This window comes from Capra hircus, chromosome 8 (assembly GCF_001704415.2).
Source record: "Capra hircus breed San Clemente chromosome 8, ASM170441v1, whole genome shotgun sequence".
In the NCBI taxonomy this organism is placed as follows: Eukaryota; Metazoa; Chordata; class Mammalia; order Artiodactyla; family Bovidae; genus Capra; species Capra hircus.
Window position 1 is genome coordinate 53,612,057 of NC_030815.1, and position 14,159 is coordinate 53,626,215.

Consider the following 14,159-nt stretch of genomic DNA (forward strand, 5'->3'; position numbering starts at 1 on the left):
ATTTTAGTGTTTTTATGGCTCTAGTGTGACTCCAGTAAAAAGTTATTGGATGAAATATGGGAAAAAAGGGTTCAAACTCTAGACTAAAATAAAGAAACAGTATTTCTCAATTATTTGTGACTTACAAAATCTTCCATGTTGTATGAAAAACTGATATATTGTTAAACACAGATAGAGCTTCCCAGGTGGCACAGTTAAATTTTCTGGATGATAATCAAAACCCTTGTGGGTGTATTTCCCAGTAAATTCTACTTAATTTTCCCATTGATCTTACACACATAGAACTACATACAGGCAACACTATCATGCTCATATTCAGTCATGCCTGACCCTTTGCAACCCCAAGGACTGTAGACTGCCACGTTCCCCTGTCCATGGAATTTTCCAGGCAAGAATATTGGAGTGGGTGACCATTTCCTACTCCAGGGGATCTTCTTGACCTAGGGACTAAACCCACGTCTCTGGCATCTCCTGCATTGACAGGCAGGTTCATTACCATTGTACCACCTGGCACTGCAATAACATTATGAAGATTAATAAATAATTTGCATTTTTCATGGTAAGTGATTTTAAACTCATAGATATTTATCTACTGGCTTCCCTGGTGTGTCAGTGGTAAAGAATCTGCCTGCCAATGCAGGAGACATGGGTTTGATCCCTACACGGGATCCCTGGAGAAGGAAACGGCAACCCACTCCAGTATTCTTTCCTGGGAAATCCCATGGACAGAGAAGCCTGGTGGGCTACAGTCCACCAGGGATTGCAAAAGAGTTGGACATGGCTCAGGGACTAAGCAAACAAAAAATTTATTTATTAGTCTATCATCAATATACCTGTCAATTATCAATCAATCTCTTATTCATTCCTTCAACTCTCTATCTATCTATCCATCCATCTATCCTCCTTTGTGAGGATGGGTTTCAGTTATTAAAAACTTGGGCTCCGGAGGCAGCAAATCTGACTTTAGTTCTTACTTCTATCACTTACTAATTGTGTGACCTTGAACAAGTTACTCAGCCCCTCTGAGACTCTATTTTCTCCTCTGTTTCATGGAGATAATAAGAAATATCTACAGCTTTGCATGTAAACAACTACACAGGATCTAACACATAGGAAGTGTTCAGCAAAAAAAAAGTGTTCAAACTCTTTTGGTAATAGCTTTTCAAGGATGCCAGACATTCAAAAACGGCAGGAAAAAAAGAGACTTAAATGCCTGTAGCTCTGGCACATCATAGTTCATTTACAACAGCCAAAGACAGACAGTGCCTACGTCATGGTCACTGAAACTGTGGAAATTATCTAAGTGTTATTTCATGGAACAATCATTTGCAAAGGTCAAACGTGAGCACCCAATGTTAAGCACTATGGGCAGAGGGGAGAGACACTTCAGTAAGTATGATAACAGACACAAAAGAGATTTGTACAAGTGTTAAGATACAGGGCAGGGCTTCCCAGATGGCTCAGTGGCAAAGAATCTGCCTGCCAACGGAGGAGCATTGGCTCAATCCCTGGTCCGGGAGGACCTCACATGCCACAGTGCAACTAAGCCCATGTCTCACAACTATTGAGCCTGAGCTCCAGAGCCTGGGAACTGCAACTTATGAAGCCTGTGTGCCCGAGAGCCCATGCTTGGCAACAAGAGAAACTACCGCAGCGAGAAGCCTATGCACCACAACTAGAGGGACGGCCCTGCTTGCTGCAACCAAAGGAAAGCCCGCGAAGCAATGAAGACCCAGCACAGCCATTATAAACAAAGATACACGGCAGTGACACATAACCTCTGGTATTGGGCAAGACTTTCAGAGGGTGTGACTCTTGAATTGGGCCTTGAAGGATAAACAGGAGTTCACCAGAGAGAAAAGAAGAAGAGAGGCATGCTTGGGCTCTGTTCTCAGTATTCCTGGCAAGTGGCCTGCACTGACTCTCACAACCAGCAGGTTTCTGGAGAAAACTGCTGTTAGGCTGCAAACTTTAAGCAGATGTGCATGGCAGGCACCAATTCTCACACTGCTAGAGATCAGATATTGATACCTAAATGTTCCCCAAATCTACACTGAAGCGTCGCAAGAGAGACTGTCAGTACCCAGGGAGGCTGGTCTTAAATTCTGTAAGGTGGTGATACTGTTCAAGAAATTAGATCCAGAATATCAACAAAGTTTTAAAATTTTTATCATAAAGATAGAGCAACATAGAAGCCCCCACATGAAGCAAAGATGCAGGATAAAATACTGAAGATATATCAGTGGAAAGTACACAAAAGTCAGAAAGGAAAAGGGTAACAACTATCTCGAATTCAGAGAAAGGAACTGTGTTGAGCCACCCTGTGAAAATGAATTCAGTATTGGGAGTGAGTGATGCTCAAGACTGGTGAGCTACAGCCTCACCAGCACCATTCCTGAACTTCAGGGGACCTTCCCTGGACCACACTGGAATGACATGTGGAATACACAAGCAAATGGGTGAATCCAAAGAGCCATTGGTCTTCTCTGCATGCTGGGAGGGTTTTCCTGGCTAAGAAAAGGAAAGTGCCAGGACTAAGATGGGCAAGAATAAAGAGACTCCATACTTGGCCTCCTGGCACAATGGAATTAAAGGCAGGCCAGCTAAGCATCTTGGGCACTGAGCTATAATACAAAAAGTGCCAAAATGTCCTATGAAGATAACAGAAACATGGGGCCAGCTAACTCAGGGCTGACACACAATTTCCATAGATGGCAGGAACTGATTGGTTCTAATCCCTGAAAGTAAAGAAGAGTCTTCAAGAGAAAACAAAGAGAAAAATGAAACCTCCGGTTTCATTTAGCTAAAACGATCAAATGTTCCTGCTTGACTAGGAGATTTCCAGTTTACACCTGTTATTTCACTGTAAGTATTAATAGCAACCCTTTCCTTCACAAAATGTCCTGGTTTTGATGATAAATTATACAGTCACCATCTATTTAGTCTACGTAACAAGTTACTGTAACAAAAAGATTGAAACATGCTTTTTGGCAGAAAATGTATTTCAGGATAATCAAATAGAATCAAGAGAAGAAAACCTTGTACTTCACAGAAGAATGCCAATGAAGACCAACTGATAAAAGTTGGAATTCTTATACCAGACAAGACTTAATGATTGGAATTAAAACATCAGGTGAAGAGTTTATGGGGAACTGGAGACTACACAATGACAAAGTCATACCACACAGATTGTTTTTGGTGGCAGAAGGAAAAAAAACCTAAGTTTATCATGGAGGCTGTCAGTGCCCAAACACTGTGGTGAAACTTAACCTACCAGTGACAGATAAACCAGTGCACGTGATCACTTAGAGTATGTTCTACTCACTGGTAAACCTTAACTTACCAATGATAAGTAAACCAGTGCACAAGATCACTTAGAGTGTGTTCTACTCATTGGTGAACACGAACTTACCAATGATGTGTAAACCAGTGCACAAAATCTTGTGTGTTCTGCTCACAGTGTTTAACTGGAATCTAACCAAGCCTTTAAATGTGACTTTCAGTTTGTAGAAAATCCAAGAGGCGGCGGCGAAAGTTAAATCATGCCATGAGGCAGCAGTCAGACCCAATCCAGGCCAGTCTTTTTGACATGCCAGTGAAATGAGAAACAGGCTTCTATTAGATTAAAAGACTCAAGGGACATAAAAACCAAATGCAGTGTGTTGTCCTAAAATCAACTGACTCTAAAGAACATTTTGGAAGAATTTGGGAAATATGAAAATGGACTGGATATAGAATGATAAAAAGGACTGATGATTAGTTTTTTAGGTATAATATGGTATTATTTGTTATGTAAGAAAACGTCCTTTTTTTTTTTTAAAAGATGAACACTGAAATGTGGATATAGGGACATGTTGTTATAACGTACTTTATTACTTTTGCATAAATATATGCAATATGAAATAGGTGTATGTGCATACACACATATATCCACATGTATATGTTTAGAAAATAGAGATCTCCCTATCCCCACCAAGGGAAACTAGAACTGTTTAAACAGTCATCATTTGCAGGGGTTGATATCAGCCTGTCCCAGGTGCCCCCACATCTTGAGCTCTAACATGAGGGATGTGCCTACGGAGTGAGCGTGTTTTTATGGCAAATGCAGCCCATGTGACCGAAATCTAAGATGGTGGCTTTTCCCAGCATCACAGTGCTAACATGGGCCTGGAGTAACTGTCGTGGATAACTCTTAGCCTTAAAGCAACTCATGGGTACCTGTCTGCTGCTGCTGCTGCTAAGTCACTTCACTCGTGTCCGACTCTGCCACCCAGAGATGGCAGCCCACCAGGCTCCCCTGTCCCTGGGATTCTCTAGGCAAGAACACTGGAGTGGGTTGCCATTTCCTTCTTCAATGCATGAAAGTGAAAAGTGAAAGTGATGTTGCTCAGTCATGTCTGACTCTTAGCGACCCCATGGACTGCAGCCTACCAGGCTCCTCCATCCATGGGATTTGCCAGGCAACTCATGGGTATCTGTCTAGGGATCCACAAATCTGAGCTGAAGTAATGTCACCAGACATGTGGTAGAGTTTTGTCTCAAGAATACAGCTGCAGCAGCTGACCCAGGTGTCCTCAGGGCAAAAAGGAATCTCTCAGAGGGCCTATTCCAGGAGCAGGAGGCAAATCATTTCCTAATGGGAAGCCCTAACTCGGTAAGCACATCATTACCGGACACTGGTGCTCTGATGCCCTAGTCACAGGACTTCTCTGTAGAGAGAAGAGATCTAGGTAACAGGGAGAGACTAGAACAGGTGAGGAGGGGGAATGACAGGATTTACACTGAAGTAAAAAGAAAGGGGTTTAGAAATGATGGGAGGCAAGAGGGTTTCTTGGTGAATATAACTTTTTAATGGAGGAGTTCTTCATTGGTAGGGGCCAGGAGAGGCATTGCCGTAGTGAATTGAGAAGTGGAGGAGTTAAAGGAGGACCAGAGCTGAGGGCGAACGAGGAACCTAGCAGACAGGGGAAGACACAGTGAGCAGGAACAAGGACAAGGGATAAAACACAGCAGCAACGTGGGGAGATGGATGAGATCCGAAATGGCAGAGGAAACAGAAGGACAGAGGGGGCAGCATGGAAAAGGAAGACAGCTGGTCAAAGGTTGAGGGGGCAGAATTTGGAACAAAAAAGAGCTGAATGCATCCTCTCATCTCTGTACTTACAGAAACTTACACAGTTGGAACTCGGGGAGCGGAGAGGAGGGAGGGAAAGAGGAAGGAGGCGGGGCGAAGGAAGGCAGGCAGACACAGAAGAGGAAGACAGGCAGTGTGCAAGGAGGACAAAGGAAGCCAGGAATGAGGAAGCACGCATTTCAGAGACACACAGGGTGGGTATTGGCTTAAACACGACGGACACGGTCTCCTGAGCATTTCGCGTCACTTTTCAGAATGACGTAATTCAGATTTACCTTGGGAATCCAAGTACTGTTTTGGCCAGGCAATATTTCTGTGGCTGACCTGAATCATAACTTATCTTAAACAAATGCCTAGAACTAGGGTAAGAGCGTGATCTACTTTACTGCAAAAACAGAGCCCAACTGCTCTTGGATCTTCCCTGAACTGTTAAGCGATGTCAATCTGCATGTAGGGCTCCTTATTTCTCCTACAGTCCAGCCCTCATTCAGAGGGTCATTTCAACATACAAACTGGCCTAAGTCTCAACCAGTCCATTCTAAAGATCAGCCCTGGGTGTTCTTTGGAAGGAATGATGCTAAAGCTGAAACTCCAGTACTTGGAGTATGTTACTCCAGTATGTGAAGAGTTGACTCATTGGAAAAGACTCTGATGCTGGGAGGGAGTGGGGGCAGGAGGAAAAGGGGATGACAGAGGATGAGATGGCTGGATGGTATCACTGACTTGATGGACGTGCGTTTAAGTGAACTCCGGGAGTTGGTGATAGTCAGGGAGGCCTGGCGTGCTGCAATTCGTGGGGCTGCAAAGAGTCGGACACGACTGAGCAACTGAACTGAACTGAACTGAAAGCTGCTGAATACTTCCACCCTTTCCTCTGTCTGCCCAGAACCAATAGAAGAGGCAAATGCTGGGTTAACATAATTAATGGAGACAGAAATCTGAAAAAAAAAAAAAAAAACACTAAAAAAAACAAAATTCCATTTTTCAGGCGCCTGATTATCTACATTGCTGACCACATTGATTACATTAATCCAATGATTGCCAAATCTTTACTTTTCTTTTTATTAGGCAAGATTTAATCTAGAGAACTAACAAATCTCTCTAGGATGCAAATCCCTCCTAGGACACATGACTGTGATGGACAGCTCACAAAATAATTCTGGAATGCATGTAAAATTAGACTCACACGCAATTTCCATGCAAAAGCAAACCTATCCATCAACAAAACATTGGGTCCCAGAAAGCAGTCAAGGACCTATGGAAACCAGGAAGTCTGATGTTTGAGAAGCCATAGTTAAGAGTATTTATTAGAGGTTCATCTGTGTAGGTGCTTTCCAACACACGAATAAGATCAGAAACTTGCATTAAAATTGATTATTATCAGATTTGAAATCACATGAAGTACATGTTTGAGAATCACTGGTTTACAATATGAGGGAAGAGATGGGTTAGTTAATGCAGATTCCTAGAGTCTCCGATTGGTTTTCAAACAGAAAACAATAAAAGAAATACTCTCTCTGACTCACAATGCCAATCCCTTATAGAGTCTAAATTTATCAAGCTGGCAGAAATTTAATTCTATACTTCCTAACTGTGCAGTCAGAATCAGATACGATACACAGGACCGAGAAGGTCTCATTGCAGAGAACCATGAAAGAAAAGAGGAAGTTGCAAAGGGCCTCCTGGAGGAATACTCACTATTTGGTAGAGTCAGATAACTGATATTCTCGTCGTCTGTCATAGCATTCCTGGATTCCAGGATCATTCCATAAACTCTTTATTGCATCTACATATGGATTCTCAAATGCAGATACCTTCTCCACATCAACTTCTCGAACTAACTGTGCATGAGCCTGTTTAAAAAAAAAAAAAAAAAGCAGTTTTAATCTCCTTCCCATCGAAGAAAACTGCCTTGGCTTGCACACTGCATTATGCACAAGTGAGGTCTTTCCTCATATATTGGTTTTCAAACTGCTTTATAATAAAGTAATGCTGCTTCTTTTTCCTTTTCCTTAGATAAAACCCAGCCCCAAATCTTTTCCTCCAGAGTAAATGCTGAAGCTACCTAGAGATGACAAGAGAAAAGCAGACTGTTCAGCTCCCATGGAAACAATGAGGATGGTATGCTACAAATAATGACTATTTTCAGGTGATGATCATAATCCTAAAACAGTTCATATTATTAAAGGGAAAAGGACTGGGTTATTTATCCTCTCTATGTTTATAGTTTATTATAATCAAACACATAATATACCCAGCCCAAGAGTGTTACATCTTAGCAGAAACTCAATCAGACTCAACTAATCAGCATTAGTTTCTACGATTCACTGTAAGGGTTAGGGTGTAAAACTACCAGAACACTTAATAGTAATGATTTGATTTTCACAATAGTGACCATGCCCCCTCTACTCCCACACACCCAAATTTTCAATATTTACTTTATATCTACCTCATATCTTATCAGATTGAAGAGCCTATTCAATTTTTTTTTAATGCAGAAAAAGGACTTTGTTATTTTCATTATATACAACATTTAGTAGGAAAGAGATAAAAAGACTTTTAAAAAATTTTCAACAAGATTAAAATCAAAATGTATGGTCAGCCTCCAAATTCACCAGCATACACCACTGCCTAACAATCTCAACAAAATAGATTTCATAGGTGTAGTGTACATGTAAATTATACAGTACATAAATGTGCAAATCAACAGATAATTAACTAATTATCTTGAAAACTGGAGGCAGATAGCTACTAATTTATTAAAACAGTCCTGATTGTGTACAGATATACAAACTTCTGAACTAGGTTAGTGAACGGCTATCTTGATTATATGATGACCTAATTATTCCTTCCATAGAGTTTCAAGCAGATAGAATTTAATAAATTTAAACTTGTGATTAGGCATGTCTGGTTCCCAATCTTTCTCTTCCTTCTCATCCCATAAGATGGAAGGGAATCCATGTCATTAGACTAATCTTTACTTAAATAAGGTTTTACAAAGCCCAACATGCCGAGATTGAAGAAACCACCTTTCTTGCTGGTTCTACTTTGACTGTGACCGTCAGATCTGGTAAGTGAGAAGCCCTATAGCTCTGCTCTGCACCCTAATATTGGAAGATGAATCCCTAAAATTGCTTTATGCACCTAGTCCCTGCCCAATCTGTCCTATCCCAGCAATCTGACTATCCTGAAGTCCTGTTTCCAAGTGTCACTCCAGGTGGGCCTAGGCCAATCATAGCTTTCCATGAAACCCCTGCTTTGAAAATATGTCACTGGTTCCCCAACGAATCCCCAGTGCTATGCTCTGCCTGGCTCTGTGGCACCCGTTGCTCTATGTCGATACCAAAGACTGTCCTGGTCCCACCTGCTCAAGTGGACCTCCTCTAAGCACAAAACACTGGGCATGGGGCATGCTCCACTCTGCCCAGCAGGTATGTCTATACCTTATACCTTAAGGTCAAGCTTTGGGCCCTGTCCTTCTGCCCTTGCTCACTGAACACAAACAAGTTCTAATTCTTTGTGTCCTGAGATATGACAATGATCATGCATGGTATAATCCTAAATTTGATTTCCTGGCTACATCTGATTTACAGGGTTCTCTAGAGGATTCTGTGCAAGTGGGAAGGCAGATCCAAGCCCAGCAATGGGCATGCACAGGATGGTTTCCTACTGGACACACTCTGAAGACATGGTTTTCATCAGACTCTGCTTCTTCTTTTGACACTGGATAAGTTGCATCATCTTTCCAAGTGTTACCTCTGGTGGGCAACATCTTGTCCCACCAAGTCCATGTGGCTTATTACTGTGCTGCAATACAGTAGGTGAGTGGTTCTCAAAAGGTGGTCCACACACCAGCAACATTACTTGGGAATTTGATAAAAATGCAATCCTTCAATCCTACATCAAAATTTCTGGATGTGAAACTGATTAACAATCTGTTTCAAGAGGGCCTCTGGATGATTCAGATGTGGAAAAGTTTGAGAACCACTGCAAGCTATCAAGCATCACGTAGACACTAGCTGTTGTGGTTGTAATTAACTGGCTGGCTGGCCGTGAAATTGTTATTGGAAGCTAAAGAGAAGAGGCCCAGAAAGGCAACAGCACTCCAAAACAAGGGGCATTACAAGGGCCAGGAAGCCACAGAAATGAGTAAAACAGGCTGGATGTAGGTAATAGTGAGTGATGAGAACTGCGGCACACTGAGAAACACAGGCCCTAAAGAGGACAGCTGCTATTTAGCTCCAACTAACTGTTGCCATTGGGACACAAGCTGAGTGTTGCCAGACTTTCTGAGTTATCAAGGGAAGCCAAAAATCTAGATCTTTCCATGAAATATCTCTAATTTTTATTCTTGGCAATGCTATAAAAGATAAAGTGTATCTGTGGCTGAGTTGGATCAGGTACCAATCATTTGCTTCTCCATGGACTTCCCTAATAAGATTGACCAATAACACCATGTCCTACACAGAACCTGGGACACAGCAGCTGGCCACTTAACACATGCTAATGGAGAAGTAATTCTGCAGCACTTTCCTACAATGATATTTAGACAAACTATTATACTATCCATAGGGAGAAATGGCCGAGACTTCTTTGAATTGGGTAAAAGCTACATGATAACATAGAATAGTGTAGGCAATATTTAAAAACTGAATCTGATACTCATTACAACGGGCCAACCATCTCATATGGAAGGAGTTCTATTTCTGTTTCTAAGGTAGGGAACTTAGAGAAAACAGTTTCAACAGAGCAGACACTTTTCATGATGATGATTAAATGTTTACTGAACCCCAGTGAAATGCTAGGTAATACAGCAATTAAAGACTTAGACACAGTTCCTATGAGGTGCAGGGGTAGGTTGGCGGTAGGGGGAACAGTCCATATAGCTGGCAACCAAAGCACAGGATTATGTGCTCCAGGAGGAGAAATGAGAGGAACATTCGCATTTCCATCTTTAATTTCAGTTGACTGAAATAGACAACATTCTCAACAGTTGTATAACTGAAAAGTCTTCCTGTAAAATGAGATTACTTTTTACTGTTGGAAAACTCCTCCAATTTCCTCTCTTGATCTACCTCAACGTGCTTTTTCTTACATCTGGAAGACCTTCTCTATTCCCTTCCATACCTCTTTTAGCTTTTGTTCAGGCACCATATCCTATGCTGTCTCTTAGAGGAAGATATTCCCAATGTTCCTCCTCTCCCCCAAAATGTGATCTTTGCATCTTCTGAACCACGGAACTTCTACATTTCTTGACTTACCTGTCTTCTAGACCATACATTGAAGGAAGGGGCTGTAGCTCCTGGCTCTCATTTCTTTTGGGGCCCAGCACAGAGTGAGCGGACAACAAATATTTGTCAGATTTAAAAGTCATACATAAATCCAACTTCCTACAGGCCAAAGTCGAGTTTGTTAAGGAAGTCTTCCACCCATTACCTACTCTCTCAGAACCACATGATCCTTAACAGCACTTATGTCAGTAGCTAGTGTATATCTATCGGATGATATTTGTTAGTATCCTTCTCCCTAATCACAGTACAAGTTCCGAGACAAACTCAGCGTTGCAGTATCAGGGTCTAGCAGAGTGCCTGTCACTGATGCTCAACAAATATTTGTTGAATGAAGAATACAGGAAGGAAAAGTAGAAATTTTACTGAGCTGGAAGCAGGGACACCTAAATACTAGGCCTGGCTTTACACCTAAACAAGCAATAACCCTTAGAAGAAATTATTTACTTCTTCACAACTTCATTTTCCTGGTCTATAAGATTATGCAATTGAAACAAATCATCTCCCTATGGCTTCATCTAGACATATACGGCACGATCATAAATAAATACATTTAGAATACACGGAGCACCAAGGACTTATGATCCTGTCCCTCCAGGAGCACATAATATGATCGTTTATTGCAACAAAACCTCACTATTTCAAAAGTGCCTGATAATACAGGGCAGAACATGATGAAGTCTGTATATCAGTGATGGTATATTGGGACTGAACAAGAAGAACTCAGTATGGCCAGACAAGGTGTCAGAGAGAAGACAGGATTTAGCTGGCAGGTGGAGATAAAGCTGTGTGACAAGAGGAGGAGGAACAGATGAACAAAGGTTTGGTAGACAAAATAAACATGGCACTCTCTTAACTGTGAGAAAAACAGTCTAGTGAGGAAATTTCATGCCGACCCTTATTGCAAATCAACCTCCACAGTGAAAGCTATAATATTAACCTCATCTGTGAATCGTAACTAATATCCACTTAAGTCAAATCCTGTATGAATTTGCAGTAGAGGCAACGAATAGATTCAAGGGACTAGATCTAGTTAACAGCGTGCCTGAAGAACCACGGATAGAAGTCTGTAACACAGGAGGCGGTAAACAAAACCATCCCAAAGAAAAAGAAAAGCAAGAAGGCAAAGTGGTTATCTGAGGAGGCTTTACAAATAGCAGAAGAATGAAGAGAAGTGAAAAGCAAGGGAGAGAGGGAAAGATACACCCAATTAAACACAGAGTTCTAAAGAACAGCTTGAAGAGACAAGAAGGCCTTTTTCAATGAACAGTGCTTAATAATAGAAGAAAACAAAAGGGGAAAGACTGGAGATCTCTTCAGGAAAACTGGAAACGTCAAGGGAGCATTCCACCCAAAGAAGGGCACAATAAAGGATAAAAATGGTAGAGACCTAGTAGACGTTGAAGACATCAAGAAGAGATGGAAAGAATACATGAAGAATTGTATTAAAAAGATCTTAATGAACTGGATTACTACGATGGTGTGGTTAGTCACCCTGAGCCAGACATTCTGGAGTGCAAAGTCAAGTGGGCCTTAAGAAGCACTGCTGTTAATAAAGCTAGTGGATGCGATGAAATTCCAGTAGAACTATTCAAATTCCTAAAGAATGATGCCATCAAGGTTTTGCATTCGTTATGTCAGCAAACCTGGAAGACCCAGGAGTGGCCAGGAAAAGGTCAGTCCTCATCCCAATTCCCAAGAAGGGTAGTACCAAAGAATGTGCTAACCATTGGACAATTGCACTCATCTCCCATGCTAGTAACCGCCACTGAAGTTGCTCAGTCGGATCTGACTCTTTGCGATCCTGTGGACTATATCCTCCATCCATGAAATTTTCCAGGCAAGAGTACTAGAGTAGGTTGCCATTTCCTTCTCCAGGGGATCTTCCCGACCCAGGGATCAAACCCAGGTCTCCCGCATTGCAGGCAGATGCTTTACCATCTGAGCTACCAAGGAAGCCCTCCATGCTAGTAAGGTCATGCTTAAAACCTTGCATGCTAGGCTTCAGCATTATGGAAGCCAAGGACTTCCAGATGTTCAAGCTGGGTTTAGAAAAGGAAGAGGAACTAGGGATCAAACTGCCAACATTTGCTGGATTATAAAGCAAGGGAATTTCAGAAAAAGATCTATCTGGGTTTCATCGACTACACTAATGCCTTTGACTGTGTCAGTCAGTCAGTTCAGTCGCTCAGTCGTGCCCGACTCTTTGCGACCCCATGAACTGCAGCATGCCAAGCCTCCCTGTCCATCACCGACTCCTGGAGTTCACTCAGACTCACGTCCATCGAGTCAGTGATGCCTTCCAGCCATCTCATCGTCTGTCGTCCCCTTCTCCTCCTGCCCCCAATCCCTCCCAGCATCAGAGTCTTCCAATGTGTCAACTCTTTGCATGAGGTGGCCAAAGTATTGGTAGATCATGACAAACTGTGGAAAGCTCTTAGAGATGGGAATACCAGACCATCTTACTTGTCTCCTGAGAAACATATATGTGGGTCAAGAAGCAAGAGTTAGAACCTGTATGGAACAACTGATTGGTTCAAGAAAGGAGTATAACAGGGCTGCCTGCTGTCACCCTGTTTGCTTAACCTATACATCGAGCACATCAAGAGAAATGTCGGGCTGGATGAGTTATAAGCTGGAATCAAGATAAGTGGGAGAAACAACAACCTCAGATATGCAGATGGTACCACTCTAATGGCAGAAAATAAAGAGGAATTAAGAGCCTCTTGATGAGGGTGAAGGAGAGTGAAAGATCCATATTAAGACAAAATATTAAAAAAACTAAGGCCATGGCCTCCAGTCCCATTACTGCGTGGCAAACAAAGGGGAAAAGGTGGAAGTAGTGACAGATTTCCTCTTCTTGGGCTCCAAAATCACTGTGGACTGTGACTGAAGCCATGAAATCAGATGATTGCTTCTTGGCAGAAAAGTGATGACAAATCTAGACAGTGTGCTAAAAAGCAGAGACATCACCCTGCTGACAAAGGTCTGTACAGTCAAGGCTATGTGGTCATGTATGATTGTGAGAGCTGGACCGTAAAGAAGGCAGAACAACAAAAAATTGATGCCTTAGAACTGTGGTGCTGGTAAAGACCCCAAAAGTCCCCTGAACAGCAAGGAGATCAAACCAGTTAATTTTAAGGGAGATCAACCCTGAATATTCACTGGAAGGACTGATGCTGAAGCTGAAGCTCCAGTATTTTAGTCATCTGATGTGAACAGACAACTCACTGGAAAAGTCCCTGATGCTGGGAAAGATCAAGGGCAGAAGGAGAAGGCAGTGTCAGAGGATGAGATGGTTGGACAGCATCACTGATGCTATGAATGTGAACTCCCACCAACTCTGGGAGATGGTGAGGGACAGGGAGGCCTGGCATGCTGTGGTCCATGGAATTGCAAAGAGTCGGACATGACTAGGCGACTGAACAACAACAACAATGAACCATAACCAATGTCTACCATCTATGGAAGTATACTGGCCTCAAAAAATGCAAAGATCACTACTTTGCCTTCATCCAGGTCTGAATTTCTAAGTCACTTTTATTGCCTCCTAAGCTTTGTTTTTTAATTCTATCCTTGCTGTTTTGTAAAATGACATTCAAATATAATCTACTGTAATTTGCATTTATGTAAGAGCTTTCACCTGAAGTTCTCAAGTTATTTAAAACTATGACAGCATTTTACAAAATACACATAGAATTTTTAAAATGCCTATATAAATGTCCTCAACAAAAGTG

At 41.9% G+C, this 14,159-nt stretch overlaps 1 protein-coding gene across 1 annotated transcript in view; it reads right to left on the reverse strand.

Annotated features, from left to right (window-relative positions):
- LOC102189950 (guanine nucleotide-binding protein G(q) subunit alpha) overlaps nt 1-14,159 on the reverse strand; it is a 322,174-nt gene that overhangs the window by 102,078 nt on the left and 205,937 nt on the right. The window contains exon 3 of the mRNA XM_018052093.1: nt 6,833-6,987. Coding sequence (XP_017907582.1) covers nt 6,833-6,987 — 155 coding nt within the window. The remainder of the gene's footprint in view (nt 1-6,832; nt 6,988-14,159) is intronic.